This window comes from Abramis brama (assembly GCF_963993115.1).
Source record: "Abramis brama genome assembly, chromosome: 7".
In the NCBI taxonomy this organism is placed as follows: domain Eukaryota; kingdom Metazoa; phylum Chordata; class Actinopteri; order Cypriniformes; family Leuciscidae; genus Abramis; species Abramis brama.
The window spans coordinates 44,739,403-44,751,857 of NC_139969.1; the positions used below are offsets into that span (position 1 = coordinate 44,739,403).

The 12,455-nt window shown below is 42.4% G+C and overlaps 1 protein-coding gene across 9 annotated transcripts in view; it reads right to left on the bottom strand.

The window, feature by feature from the left end:
• The window catches only part of LOC311087309 (uncharacterized protein), a 504,672-nt gene that overhangs the window by 184,550 nt on the left and 307,667 nt on the right, over positions 1 to 12,455 (bottom strand). For all 9 annotated transcript variants that reach the window (XM_084120622.1, XM_084120620.1, XM_084120623.1 and 6 more), the window contains exons 21-25: positions 10,596 to 10,769; positions 8,234 to 8,407; positions 6,640 to 6,813; positions 3,533 to 3,706; positions 3,073 to 3,246 (exon numbers count right to left, since the gene is read on the bottom strand). In XM_084120622.1, the coding sequence (XP_083976748.1) occupies positions 3,073 to 3,246; positions 3,533 to 3,706; positions 6,640 to 6,813; positions 8,234 to 8,407; positions 10,596 to 10,769 (870 nt within the window). The remainder of the gene's footprint in view (positions 1 to 3,072; positions 3,247 to 3,532; positions 3,707 to 6,639; positions 6,814 to 8,233; positions 8,408 to 10,595; positions 10,770 to 12,455) is intronic.

Here is a 12,455-nt window from a genome sequence, read left to right on the forward strand (position 1 = left end):
AGGCGAATCTCAAGAATGGCCTGTGACGGGGTATTATCTGGATCTGAAAGTACACGTCTTTTAGATCGAGAGATATAAACCAGTCCCTCGGGCGAATTTGCGCGAGAATTTGCCCGGTTGTGAGCATTTTGAACGGTCTTCTCATAAGAGCCTTGTTCAAACATCTTAGATCCAAAATTGGTCTGAGAGCTCCGTCCTTCTTGGGAACGAGGAAATAACGGCTGTAAAAGCCCGACTCGCTCATAGAAGGGGAAACCGGTTCTATAGCCCCTTTGCACAGAAGTGTAGCTATTTCTGCTCGAAGTAGATGTGCTACTTCTCCATTCACTCTCGTCTCGGTACGCGCCGAAAGCGCAGGGGGCGGCAAGCGAACTGCAGAGTATAGCCCTTTTTTACTGTGCTTAGCACCCATTCTGATGCGCCTGGAATAGCTTCCCACGCTTTAGACTGTGAAGCCAGGGACAGAATGGCCTCCGGGCTCTGATCGCCGCGCGTCGCGGGCTCGAGAGCTCGAAACGGAGGGGTGGGCGCAGCTTAGATACGGCGGATCGCACGCAGCGATAGCTGGCCGTTTTACACACGGTGTCCCGGCGGCTTGGACGGGGAACATATAGTGTGAGGCGCGACGCGCGAGGGTGGCGTCGGGGCGAAATGTTCGTTAGTATGTGTGAGCGCTCGAAGGCGGGCACAGGACTTACATTTAAAACATGACCGGTCGTGAGAGGCCGTGTGACAGAGCGGGCAGTGAGTAGGTGTGGGCACGGTGAGGTGGACACGTGACCTACTTTTAACACTCGAGCGGCTTCTGCCTGCTTTGTGAGAGTGGGCTCTGTGAGAAACACGGGATTTATAGTGCTTGTGTGCAGGGGTGAACACGGAAATGTGGGCACATTCACTGCATATGAAACACATACGGCGTGAGCCGTGCAACCAGACATTATGCTCATTTGAGATTTCTCTGGGTCGCCGTGAGAACGGTGGTTGCGCGCAGGCGAGCGGGTAGCTATACCGGCTCGATGACTGCGAAGTAAACATCTGCAGTAGCCGTGGCAACGGGGACTGACAGAGCGTGAAGCTTTGACAGTGGTCCAGCCGCAGCGGGACTTAACCGTCTTTTCTTCCCTCGTGTTTAGACGCTCATAAATACTCGAGCACCATGAGTAGGAGTGGTACGAGAGGCGGGTTCATTTTCTGTAAGTAAGAAAAACTGGCCGCGAGCTCGGAGAAGCGAACAGCATAAATTTTTATCTGCCGCGAGAGCCGGGATCGAACTCGGGTCTCTAGCGTGAAAGCCTATGATTCTGCCACTGAACCACAGGGGAGAACACATTACCTTTCAGTTAGCGCGAAGATATAAGAGAGCGACCTCATGTTCGTTTGCGTGCGTGTATAAAACAGGCTCGTTTACTGCAATAGTAATATTTCCAGCCGCCTGAACTTAAGAGGGGACTGAGAAATGTGTGAGAATTGGCGGTTTGTCCGGCCACAGCGGGACTAAAACACTCTCTCTCCTCTTTTCGCCGGTGAGTGAGGCGCGCGCTGAACGTTGCTCGTGACCGTCCGCTCTGTTATCCCTTGTGAACGGCGCAATCTGCGCGGCCCAACAAGGGGGAGAGCGGGTTCGCTTTCTGTATGTAAGAAAAGCTGGCCGCGAGCTCGGAGAAGCGAACAGCATAAATTATTAACTGCCGCGAGAGCCGGGATCGAACACGGGTCTCTGGCGCGAAAGTCTATGATTCCGCCACTGAGCCACAGGGGAGAATACAATAGCTTTCGGTTAGAGCGAGCATATAACAGAGCGTCATGTCTTGTGACGGCGTTTGCTTGCAGGCGTGCGTGTATTTATAACAGGCTCGTACACTGCGATATGAACAATTCCAGTCGCCTGAACTTAAGAGGGGACTGAGAAATGGAGGTAGGTCCGGCCACAGCGGGACGAAAACACTCTGTTCTCCTTTTCGCCGGTGAGTGACGCGCGAGGACGGAGTAGCTTTCTTGTAACGTAAAGAGAGCTCCAAGACCGTCCGCTTCTGCCATCCCTTGTGAGCGGCGCAGTTTGCGCGGCTCGAACAGAGGGAGAGGAAGCTCGCTCCGAGACCATCCGCTTCTGCCATCCCTTGTGAGCGGCGCAGTAGCGCGGCTCGAACAGAGGGAGAGTGTTTATCTCATTCGCCTCATCCCCTGACGCGGCGGCGGCGCGGGCGAGAGCCGGCGGTTGAGCGGCCGGGAGGGGGGGCGGAGAGGGCGAGAGAGAAGCTCGAGGGAGAGGTTCCGGCGAGCTCCTCAGTCACAACAGTCTCCGGTGGTCTCTGCGAGCGGCGCTTCTTCTTGCGCGGCCCGGCAGGGACAGGCGGAGCGACAGCTTGGTCGAAAACTTCAAGTCGAGCCCGCAGGGTCGACATTGAAAGTTCCTCGCACTCGGGGCAGCCGCCCGTAGAGAGTGCGGTGGCGGCGTGCTCGCGGCCCAGGCAGAGAGCGCAGAAGAGGTGGCGGTCTCCGTTGCTGAGCGGGGCGCGGCACGAGCCGCAGGAAAAACGAGGTATTTTGACAAAAACGCCTCGTGCTCTTTTAGAACAGTGAGAGAAAGTGTGTGTCGCAGGGCGAACACACACAGCAGTAATAAAAGGATATGTCGCCGGATAGCGTAGCAGGCACGGATGGCTGAAGGCGGCGAAGGCGGCCGGCTTCCTCAGGCGCTGTCCTAAGCTTGCTGGTCGCTGGTTTCGACGGCGGCGGCTTCTCAAGATCCAGCGATGCGAAGAGCTTCGCTGAAGACAAGAAAATCAGAACTCAGCCTGTGAGCCCGCAATATATACACACTGGCCACACCCTTCTTGACGGTTAGAAGGGTGTGGAGGGCGCGAAGCGCCCTCATTGGGTGTGACGTCACACCGGGCTCACTGATAGGCTTAAGCAGTTGCCGCCTGGCAGCCAATGAGCACGCTTATACAGCTTGCTTTGGTCTGCCTGCTGCTGCACTGCGTTGACAATAAATGCAAAATTAAGGATAATTTTTTCAAATAAATAAACTTCAGTCACACTGTAATTGCTGTACAGTATAATGATACTAACTGTAGTTTCTCCAGCTTGAGTTGTGGGTTCATCAGTAGATCACTGAGGTTTTTCACTCCAGAGTCTCCTAGTTTATTCCTGCTCAGGTTCAGCTCTCTCAGGTGTGACGGGTTTGATCTCAGAGCTGAAGTCACATCAGAACAACCTTCATCTGTCATATCACAGCCTCTTAAACTACATTAGCAGAGAGAGAGAAGAAAATAAGACAGAAGAAAAGAAAACTCTTTATTCTGTAAAGTCACATCATCTTCATAAGCAAATAAAGCAGAGGAAGAGAGATCTTCATCTTTATTTCACCAGATCACAAAATACTAAGTTTGCACAAATACAATGTTAAAGTGTTTTAGTTTAAATAACCCAGAAAGTGCACTGCTATAAACAATGACACATAAGCCCTGCTGTCTTCAAATAAATAAACTTCAGTCACACTGTAATTGCTGTACAGTATAATGATACGAACTGTAGTTTCTCCAGCTTGAATTGTGGGTTCATCAGTAGATCACTGAGGTTTTTCACTCCAGAGTCTCCTAGTTTATTCCTGCTCAGGTCCAGCTCTCTCAGGTGTGACGGGTTTGATTTCAGAGCTGAAGTCAGGATGAGACTCTGTTTCTCTGTAATACTGCAATCATACAGACTGAAGACAGAAAGAGAAAATGACTCAGATCTATGATGATCAACTAACGTGTTCATCTTCATCCAGCAGACTTTTGCTGACAAATAAACAGGGATATCAAGGTAAAGGTAACATGGAGAAAGACTACACATTGTTCATTTAAATATACTACCAACATTGTAACAAAACAAAGGTTGAAATTGTTGATGTATTTATGTTTACACATTCATTTCATATCATTTTTAAAGGGTCATGAAACCCAAGAAACACATTTTTTGATGACGTGACGCGTGACCTTTCCAACGTGATGATGTAATACGTGGCACATCTCAGAGATGGTACAAGACGGGCATTTGTGGCTAAAAAGTATATATATATATATATATATATAAACCAAAATGCAGCGAATATCCTTCTTGGAGCGTCTACTTTAGAAAGTCAACATTTAGATTATGTGAACTAAGTTAAATGCATTGTAAAGGCCTAGGTCACTCTGGAATAAATCACAACGTGTTTCATGATAAAAACGTGACTTTAGTTTACAGTCTGGAAAACACAGTAGGTTATAGTAAATTATTTCACGGACCCCCTGGCACTTGAGGACTGAAAGCCTCATAAGAAAGCCCTGTCGAGGCTCTTCCCCGGTGCGGGTCGTGTCGAGCCATTAGTCTGGGTGTTTGATGAGAAGAAGATGAAATGTAGTAGTTGCAATAAACGCGTTCAGAATCCGCACAACTGCAGCAGCGGAGGACTTTTATTCTGCTGAGCGGAGCTGAGGAAGAACTGATGACGGGACAGTCTGATCTTCGGCTGACAAATCAGAGGAAAGGAGCGTTTCATTCCCGCCTACGTGTAGAAATCAAATATTCAAGCTGTTTATAAATGTTTCTACCCGAGAACGAAAAGTGAAAAATCAAGCTGAATACTTGTTTTTAGTTTTTAAAAAAATAATAAAAAGACGAAAAAGGAAGTGTTTTCTCGTTTCTCTACTTTCAATATTAAATCAATAACGAATGAACGCAACGTACACGGTCCGTGTATCATCTGATCATTTCATTTCCTGTTTGGAATGGAATAACGAGAAATGAAAAGACGGATCGTTTATTCATTGTTTCGTTTAGTTTAATAAACGGAAAATGAGATTTCAGCTCGATTTCTAAGTTTTCATTTGTGGTTTACAAATCGGTTTATGGCTTTGATATTTCGTTTGCACATGTGGGCGGCGCTGAAACGGCCCTTTCATCTGATTGGTCAAACCGCTTCGTCTTCAGTACAGCCAGAATAAGAGTCCGTACGGCACAATCACATCCCACTTTAACCCCCTGTGAGCAATAGGGGAAACCCAGAAAGTGCACTGCTATACTGCCCTACAAAGGCAAAAGACCTTAACTCACCAGAGTGTGAAACTGAGAAAAATGACTTTAAAGTTTTTTTGTTGTCCAGCCAATTGTATGATAGGTAGGACACTGAAAATTTGCCAAGTAGTTGTCATAATGAATATATTTATCTACATAAAAAAAAATTGAGCTCAAACTTGACCTTTGACCCTTATTCGGAAGTTACTGCATTCTGCCTTTGCATTATCTGCAAAACAATAATGGCTCATACAAAGGCAAAGTACCTTAACTTCTAATTTATTGACCATTTTGACTTTTATCACTCTATAAAAACATTTCTATGATAACAATGATAGTCTTAAAATAACATTTAGTGAGTTCTGTTTAGAAGGCTTAATATTACATCAATAGAATATTATAAAATAAAAAATAATGAGAAGGCTACTGTACTGGATCGTTTTAAAACTTTATCGGTGTTCTTAATTTAAGTAAAAAAACACTAAAGAAGAAGTTAAAGTAACCTTTCACAAATATTTCTTACATTTGAAAGATTTGATTTGACACACACACACACACACAGAGGCCTCTGTTTTCTGACGTGCTCTCTGCTTGCCGTTGCGGATTGAGGAACGCGCTGATTAGCCGGTTTCTTATGTTGTGTGTGCAAAGATAAGCGCCAGTAAATTTAAAGTATATGCTTAACAGCCCAAAAACCAGGACATTTTCATCACTTTATAATTTTTAAAAAAAAAAACAGCCACGACGGCCAGGACAAGACGTGAAACCATGACATGTCCTGGGAAAACAGGACGTTTGGGTCACCCTAATTTTAACTGTTTAACCGGACGTCTGCCTACTAATAGCCTACCTACAGCGACACTTAAAATGTCAACCTCCGGACAACTTGCACTTTGATAGATTAGGTTAGCCAGCCGGCACATGATGGATTTAAACAATGGATTGTCTTCTCAGTGGATGTCGTTTTCCATGGATTTTGAGTTTGACCATGTTAAAAAAAAGGTAAGCTGCAATCTAAGTTATATCTGCTGGGTTTGTTTGTTTGCGTGGTAATGTTTTCTCCTCCCCTTACTTATCGTGAGGCGTCCCCAACCCACTCGCGTTGTTTTCAATTACATATAGGCATTGAATATGCAATAATATATGTACCTATATGTAATATGTACCTATAATATACATATAGGTATTACACCGTAACTTCAGCGCGGCAAAAATTTAACGTTGGTAAAACAAAGGCAGAGTGCCTTAACTCCAACTGTAACTTGATTCCAGCATTCTAGAGTGCAGCGGAACAAAGCTAAAAGACCGTAACTGATGTTAAGGGCTTCTGCCTTTGCTTTCCCTCTGCTTTTGGAAGTTATGACAAAAACAACATCTTATTTTTAGCAGAAAAGAACAAAATTGACTCAAGATATTTTTCCACATGATAAAACTGATGTCCATTGTTCCAAAAATGGCAATAACTAATTTTGACCAAAATTGAAGTTAAGGTCTTTTGCCTTTGCACGGCAGTATAAACACTGACACATAAGCCCTGCTGTCTTCAAATAAATAAACTTCAGTCACACTGTAATTGCTGTACAGTATAATGATACTAACTGTAGTTTCTCCAGCTTGAATTGTGGGTTCATCAGTAGATCACTGAGGTTTTTCACTCCAGAGTCTCCTAGTTTATTCCCGCTCAGGTCCAGCTCTCTCAGGTGTGACGGGTTTGATTTCAGAGCTGAAGTCAGGATGAGACTCTGTTTCTCTGTAATACTGCAATAACTCAGACTGAAGACAGAAAGAGAAAATGACTCAGATCTATGATGATCAACTAACGTGTTCATCTTCATCCAGCAGACTTTTGCTGACAAATAAACAGGGATATCAAGGTAAAGGTAACATGGAGAAAGACTACACATTGTTCATTTAAATATACTACCAACATTGTAACAAAACAAAGGTTGAAATTGTTGATGTATTTATGTTTACACATTCATTTCATATCATTTTTAAAGGGTCATGAAACCCAAGAAACACATTTTTTGATGATGTGACGCGTGACCTTTCCAACGTGATGATGTAATACGTGGCACATCTCAGAGATGGTACAAGACGGGCATTTGTGGCTAAAAAGTATATATATATATATATATAAACCAAAATGCAGCGAATATCCTTCTTGGAGCGTCTACTTTAGAAAGTCAACATTTAGATTATGTGAACTAAGTTAAATGCATTGTAAAGGCCTAGGTCACTCTGGAATAAATCACAACGTGTTTCATGATAAAAACGTGACTTTAGTTTACAGTCTGGAAAACACAGTAGGTTATAGTAAATTATTTCACGGACCCCCTGGCACTTGAGGACTGAAAGCCTCATAAGAAAGCCCTGTCGAGGCTCTTCCCCGGTGCGGGTCGTGTCGAGCCATTAGTCTGGGTGTTTGATGAGGAAAAGATGAAATGTAGTAGTTGCAATAAACGCGTTCAGAATCCGCACAACTGCAGCAGCGGAGGACTTTTATTCTGCTGAGCGGAGCTGAGGAAGAACTGATGACGGGACAGTTTGATCTTCGGCTGACAAATCAGAGGAAAGGAGCGTTTCATTCCCGCCCACATGTAGAAATCAAATATTCAAGCTGTTTATAAATGTTTCTACCTGAGAACGAAAAGTGAAAAATCAAGCTGAATACTTGTTTATAGTTTTTTTAAAAAAATAAAAAAAAGACGAAAAAGGAAGTGTTTTCTCGTTTCTCTACTTTCAATATTAAATCAATAATGAATGAACACACGATACGGTCCGTGTATCATCTGATCATTTCATTTCCTGTTTGGAATGGAATAACGAGAAATGAAAAGACGGATCGTTTATTCATTGTTTCGTTTAGTTTAATAAACGGAAAATGAGATTTCGGCTCGATTTCTAAGTTTTCGTTTGTGGTTTACAAATCGGTTTATGACTTTGATATTTCGTTTGCACATGTGGGCGGCGCTGAAACGGCCCTTTCATCTGATTGGTCAAACCGCTTCGTCTTCAGTACAGCCAGAATAAGAGTCCGTACGGCACACTCACATCCCACTTTAACCCCCTGTGAGCAATAGGGGAAACCCAGAAAGTGCACTGCTATAAACACTGACACATAAGCCCTGCTGTCTTCAAATAAATAAACTTCAGTCACACTGTAATTGCTGTACAGTATAATGATACTAACTCTAGTTTCTCCAGCTTGAATTGTGGGTTCATCAGTAGATCACTGAGGTTTTTCACTCCAGAGTCTCCTAGTTTATTCCAGCTCAGGTCCAGCTCTCTCAGGTGTGACGGGTTTGATCTCAGAGCTGAAGTCAGGATGAGACTCTGTTTCTCTGTAATACTGCATCTATTCAGACTGAAGACAGAAAGAGAAAATGACTCAGATCTATGATGATCAACTAACGTGTTCATCTTCATCCAGCAGACTTTTGCTGACAAATAAACAGGGATATCAAGGTAAAGGTAACATGGAGAAAGACTACACATTGTTCATTTAAATATACTACCAACACTGTAACAATACAAAGGTTGAAATTATTGATGTATTTATGTTTACACATTCATTTCATATCATTTTTAAAGGGTCATGAAACCCAAGAAACACATTTTTTGATGACGTGACGCGTGACCTTTCCAACGTGATGATGTAATACGTGGCACATCTCAGAGATGGTACAAGACGGGCATTTGTGGTTAAAAAGTATATATATATATATATAAACCAAAATGCAGCGAATATCCTTCTTGGCGCGTCTACTTTAGAAAGTCAACATTTAGATTATGTGAACTAAGTTAAATGCATTGTAAAGGCCTAGGTCACTCTGGAATAAATCACAACGTGTTTCATGATAAAAACGTGACTTTAGTTTACAGTCCGGAAAATACAGTAGGTTATAGTAAATTATTTCACGGACCCCCTGGCACTTGAGGACTGAAAGCCTCATAAGAAAGCCCTGTCGAGGCTCTTCCCCGGTGCGGGTCGTGTCGAGCCATTAGTCTGGGTGTTTGATGAGGAAAAGATGAAATGTAGTAGTTGCAATAAACGCGTTCAGAATCCGCACAACTGCAGCAGCGGAGGACTTTTATTCTGCTGAGCGGAGCTGAGGAAGAACTGGGGCACGTTCAAGTTCAAAACGGTGCGCAACGTTTTGCTACGGTTTCCGGGTTGAACGTCATGTTTCCTGGAAACGGCGTGACCGGTGTGCAACGGGGTTTGAGATACGTTTTCTCTTGTTTGGTGGGTGTGTCAGAACTGCAGTCCAATCAGCAGCAACATGTATATAAAGCACGCGGTATTAAAGTGAACTCGCACAATGGGTTCAAGGAAAGTAATTTACAAATGTGTTCGGTGTATACGCAACAACTGAGGATATTAGAAGACATGTTTGTAATAAGTTTTATTGTAAAAATATAGGATATCAACATGATGTAGTTTTTAGCTTCATTGCAAGTGTATGACATTTGGTATAGAAATAAACAATTAAGTGCTTTTCCTAAAAATGAGAAAGAAAATACAGGGTATTAAAACAGTATGAACTACAAATAAAGTCAATATGTGAGACTAAATAGATGTGTTTTAGTCTGAATTAGGTAAGATGTGTGCTTCCATTTCAGTTTCAGCAATCCCTTCACTCGATTGGGATGTTCTCTTTCGTTCTGGGCGGCAAGTGCAGTAACTGTAACATCGGGCATATTTTGTAGTATTAAACACATATTTATACCGACTTCATCAGGCTCCGAAAATTCTTCACAAAGAACACAAAGAATGGCCTTCTCAGATGCCATAGTTGCAACTCTTGCGTCATCAGAACAGTGTGTTCAACGCATCACCGTTTCTGTTTAAAAAACGTTGTGCAACGTTTTGTCGGGGCTGAACACAGCCCTGATGACGGGACAGTTTGATCTTCGGCTGACAAATCAGAGGAAAGGAGCGTTTCATTCCCGCCTACGTGTAGAAATCGAATATTCAAGCTGTTTATAAATGTTTCTACCTGAGAACGAAAAGTGAAAAATCAAGCTGAATACTTGTTTTTAGTTTTTTAAAAAAAAATAAAAAGACGAAAAAGGAAGTGTTTTCTCGTTTCTCTACTTTCAATATTAAATCAATAACGAATGAACGCAACGATACGGTCCGTGTATCATCTGATCATTTCATTTCCTGTTTGGAATGGAATAACGAGAAATGAAAAGACGGATCGTTTATTCATTGTTTCGTTTAGTTTAATAAACGGAAAATGAGATTTCAGCTCAATTTCTAAGTTTTCGTTTGTGGTTTACAAATCGGTTTATGGCTTTGATATTTCGTTCGCACATGTGGGCGGCGCTGAAACGGCCCTTTCATCTGATTGGTCAAACCGCTTCGTCTTCAGTACAGCCAGAATAAGAGTCCGTACGGCACACTCACATCCCACTTTAACCCCCTGTGAGCAATAGGGGAAACCCAGAAAGTGCACTGCTATAAACAATGACACATAAGCCCTGCTGTCTTCAAATAAATAAACTTCAGTCACACTGTAATTGCTGTACAGTATAATGATACTAACTGTAGTTTCTCCAGCTTGAGTTGTGGGTTCATCAGTAGATCACTGAGGTTTTTCACTCCAGAGTCTCCTAGTTTATTCCCGCTCAGGTCCAGCTCTCTCAGGTGTGACGGGTTTGATTTCAGAGCTGAAGTCAGGATGAGACTCTGTTTCTCTGTAATACTGCATCTATTCAGACTGAAGACAGAAAGAGAAAATGACTCAGATCTATGATGATCAACTAACGTGTTCATCTTCATCCAGCAGACTTTTGCTGACAAATAAACAGGGATATCAAGGTAAAGGTAACATGGAGAAAGACTACACATTGTTCATTTAAATATACTACCAACCAGTTGATCTATTTATGTTAGTACACACATTCATTTAATTTAATCTTTAAGGTTCTTTCATGTCAGTGTCACCCTTGGTTTGCTCACTGGGTCAAATGTGTTTATGACGTTTGTTTTCAGACACATTGTCTACTTGCTAAAACTTTACAGTAAGGTTTCATTTGTTAATGTAAGGATGGATTTTACTAAAACTGAATTCAAGAATTCTAACCTGCAATAAAACAATAAAACTCACTAATCTGAAGAAGAGATCTATGGGACAGAGAGCACAACACAACTTCTCCAATCTCGTCTCTTCCCCCCATGCTGAGTTCCTGACTCCTCACACTATCTTCTCCCCTCCAGGTCTCATTCAGTCATGCAAAACACACACACACACACACCTACTGTCTCCAGTTGATTTATGAGAGGTCAAAATAAATACTTCTGGTGCGAATGGTAAAGAAGTTTCATTCCCGCAGCAGGAGAACAGTCAGAACAAAGAAAACAATGCCTGTTCTTCTGATGTGGGAGATGCCCCAATAAAGATCGTTGATAACATTTGTCTTTATCCCCCAAACTCAGGCGGGACCACTTGGGGCACGAGAAAGGGTCCAGCAAAAGCTGAATAAATATTTGGGTGCTAGATGTTTATTGGTCTTTTGTTCCACTTGGGTATTTAAAGGGAATGGGCAAACCACTCAAGGAAGCATCTGTGAACAGAACTTCCCACACTGTTGCTGTGTGTCTCTATCGCCAGGTATGCTGACTCTTTTAAACTATTTTTGATATTGCATTTTGAATGATGTCTTTATTATATGCTGATCAGTTGTGTACTATGTATTCTTTTTAATTCTTTTTATTGGATGTTTAATTCTGCCTGGCAAAAATAAATGTTAACCTTGATTTATTCTGCATTCTTCTGAAATCATTATTTCCAGTAGATTAAAAGTGTAGTCTGGTGTTTCCGCAAATCTTTGTCCAGGATAGATCAAACTGAAGGCACCTTGAATGGACCATGGGGCACATCTTAGGAAGACCTTCTGATTTCTGACTATCTCCTGACTTAGCATGTTGTACACTGCAAATATTATAATAAATTACACCTATGAGTCTGCAGTGAGCATAGGGTAAAACACTTGCAATGCACCCTCTGACTATTTCAGGACTTTATTATGAGAAATTATGAGATGCCCAGAATAATCCTTGGTCTAAATTAAATCACAACTAATCCGAGGATCAGCTGTTAAGATAGAAAATTTGAAAAAACAAAGAGTCACTTAAATTTGGAGTCAGATTAAATTATTCATGGAGTCAGAATTAAAATTGGAAATCAACTGTTTAATAAATTAAAGTGATTTTTTCAGAAGCGCCCGAAAAGACATACACGCTGAATTCCCTTCGAACCAAGACAACGGACACCGTCTTTGGGCCGGTGATTGGAGCCTACATTAACATTAACTACATTAGTTAACATGAACAAATGATGGACAATACTATACAGCATTTAATAACCTTAAGTTTAAACATTTACTAATACATTTTTAAATAC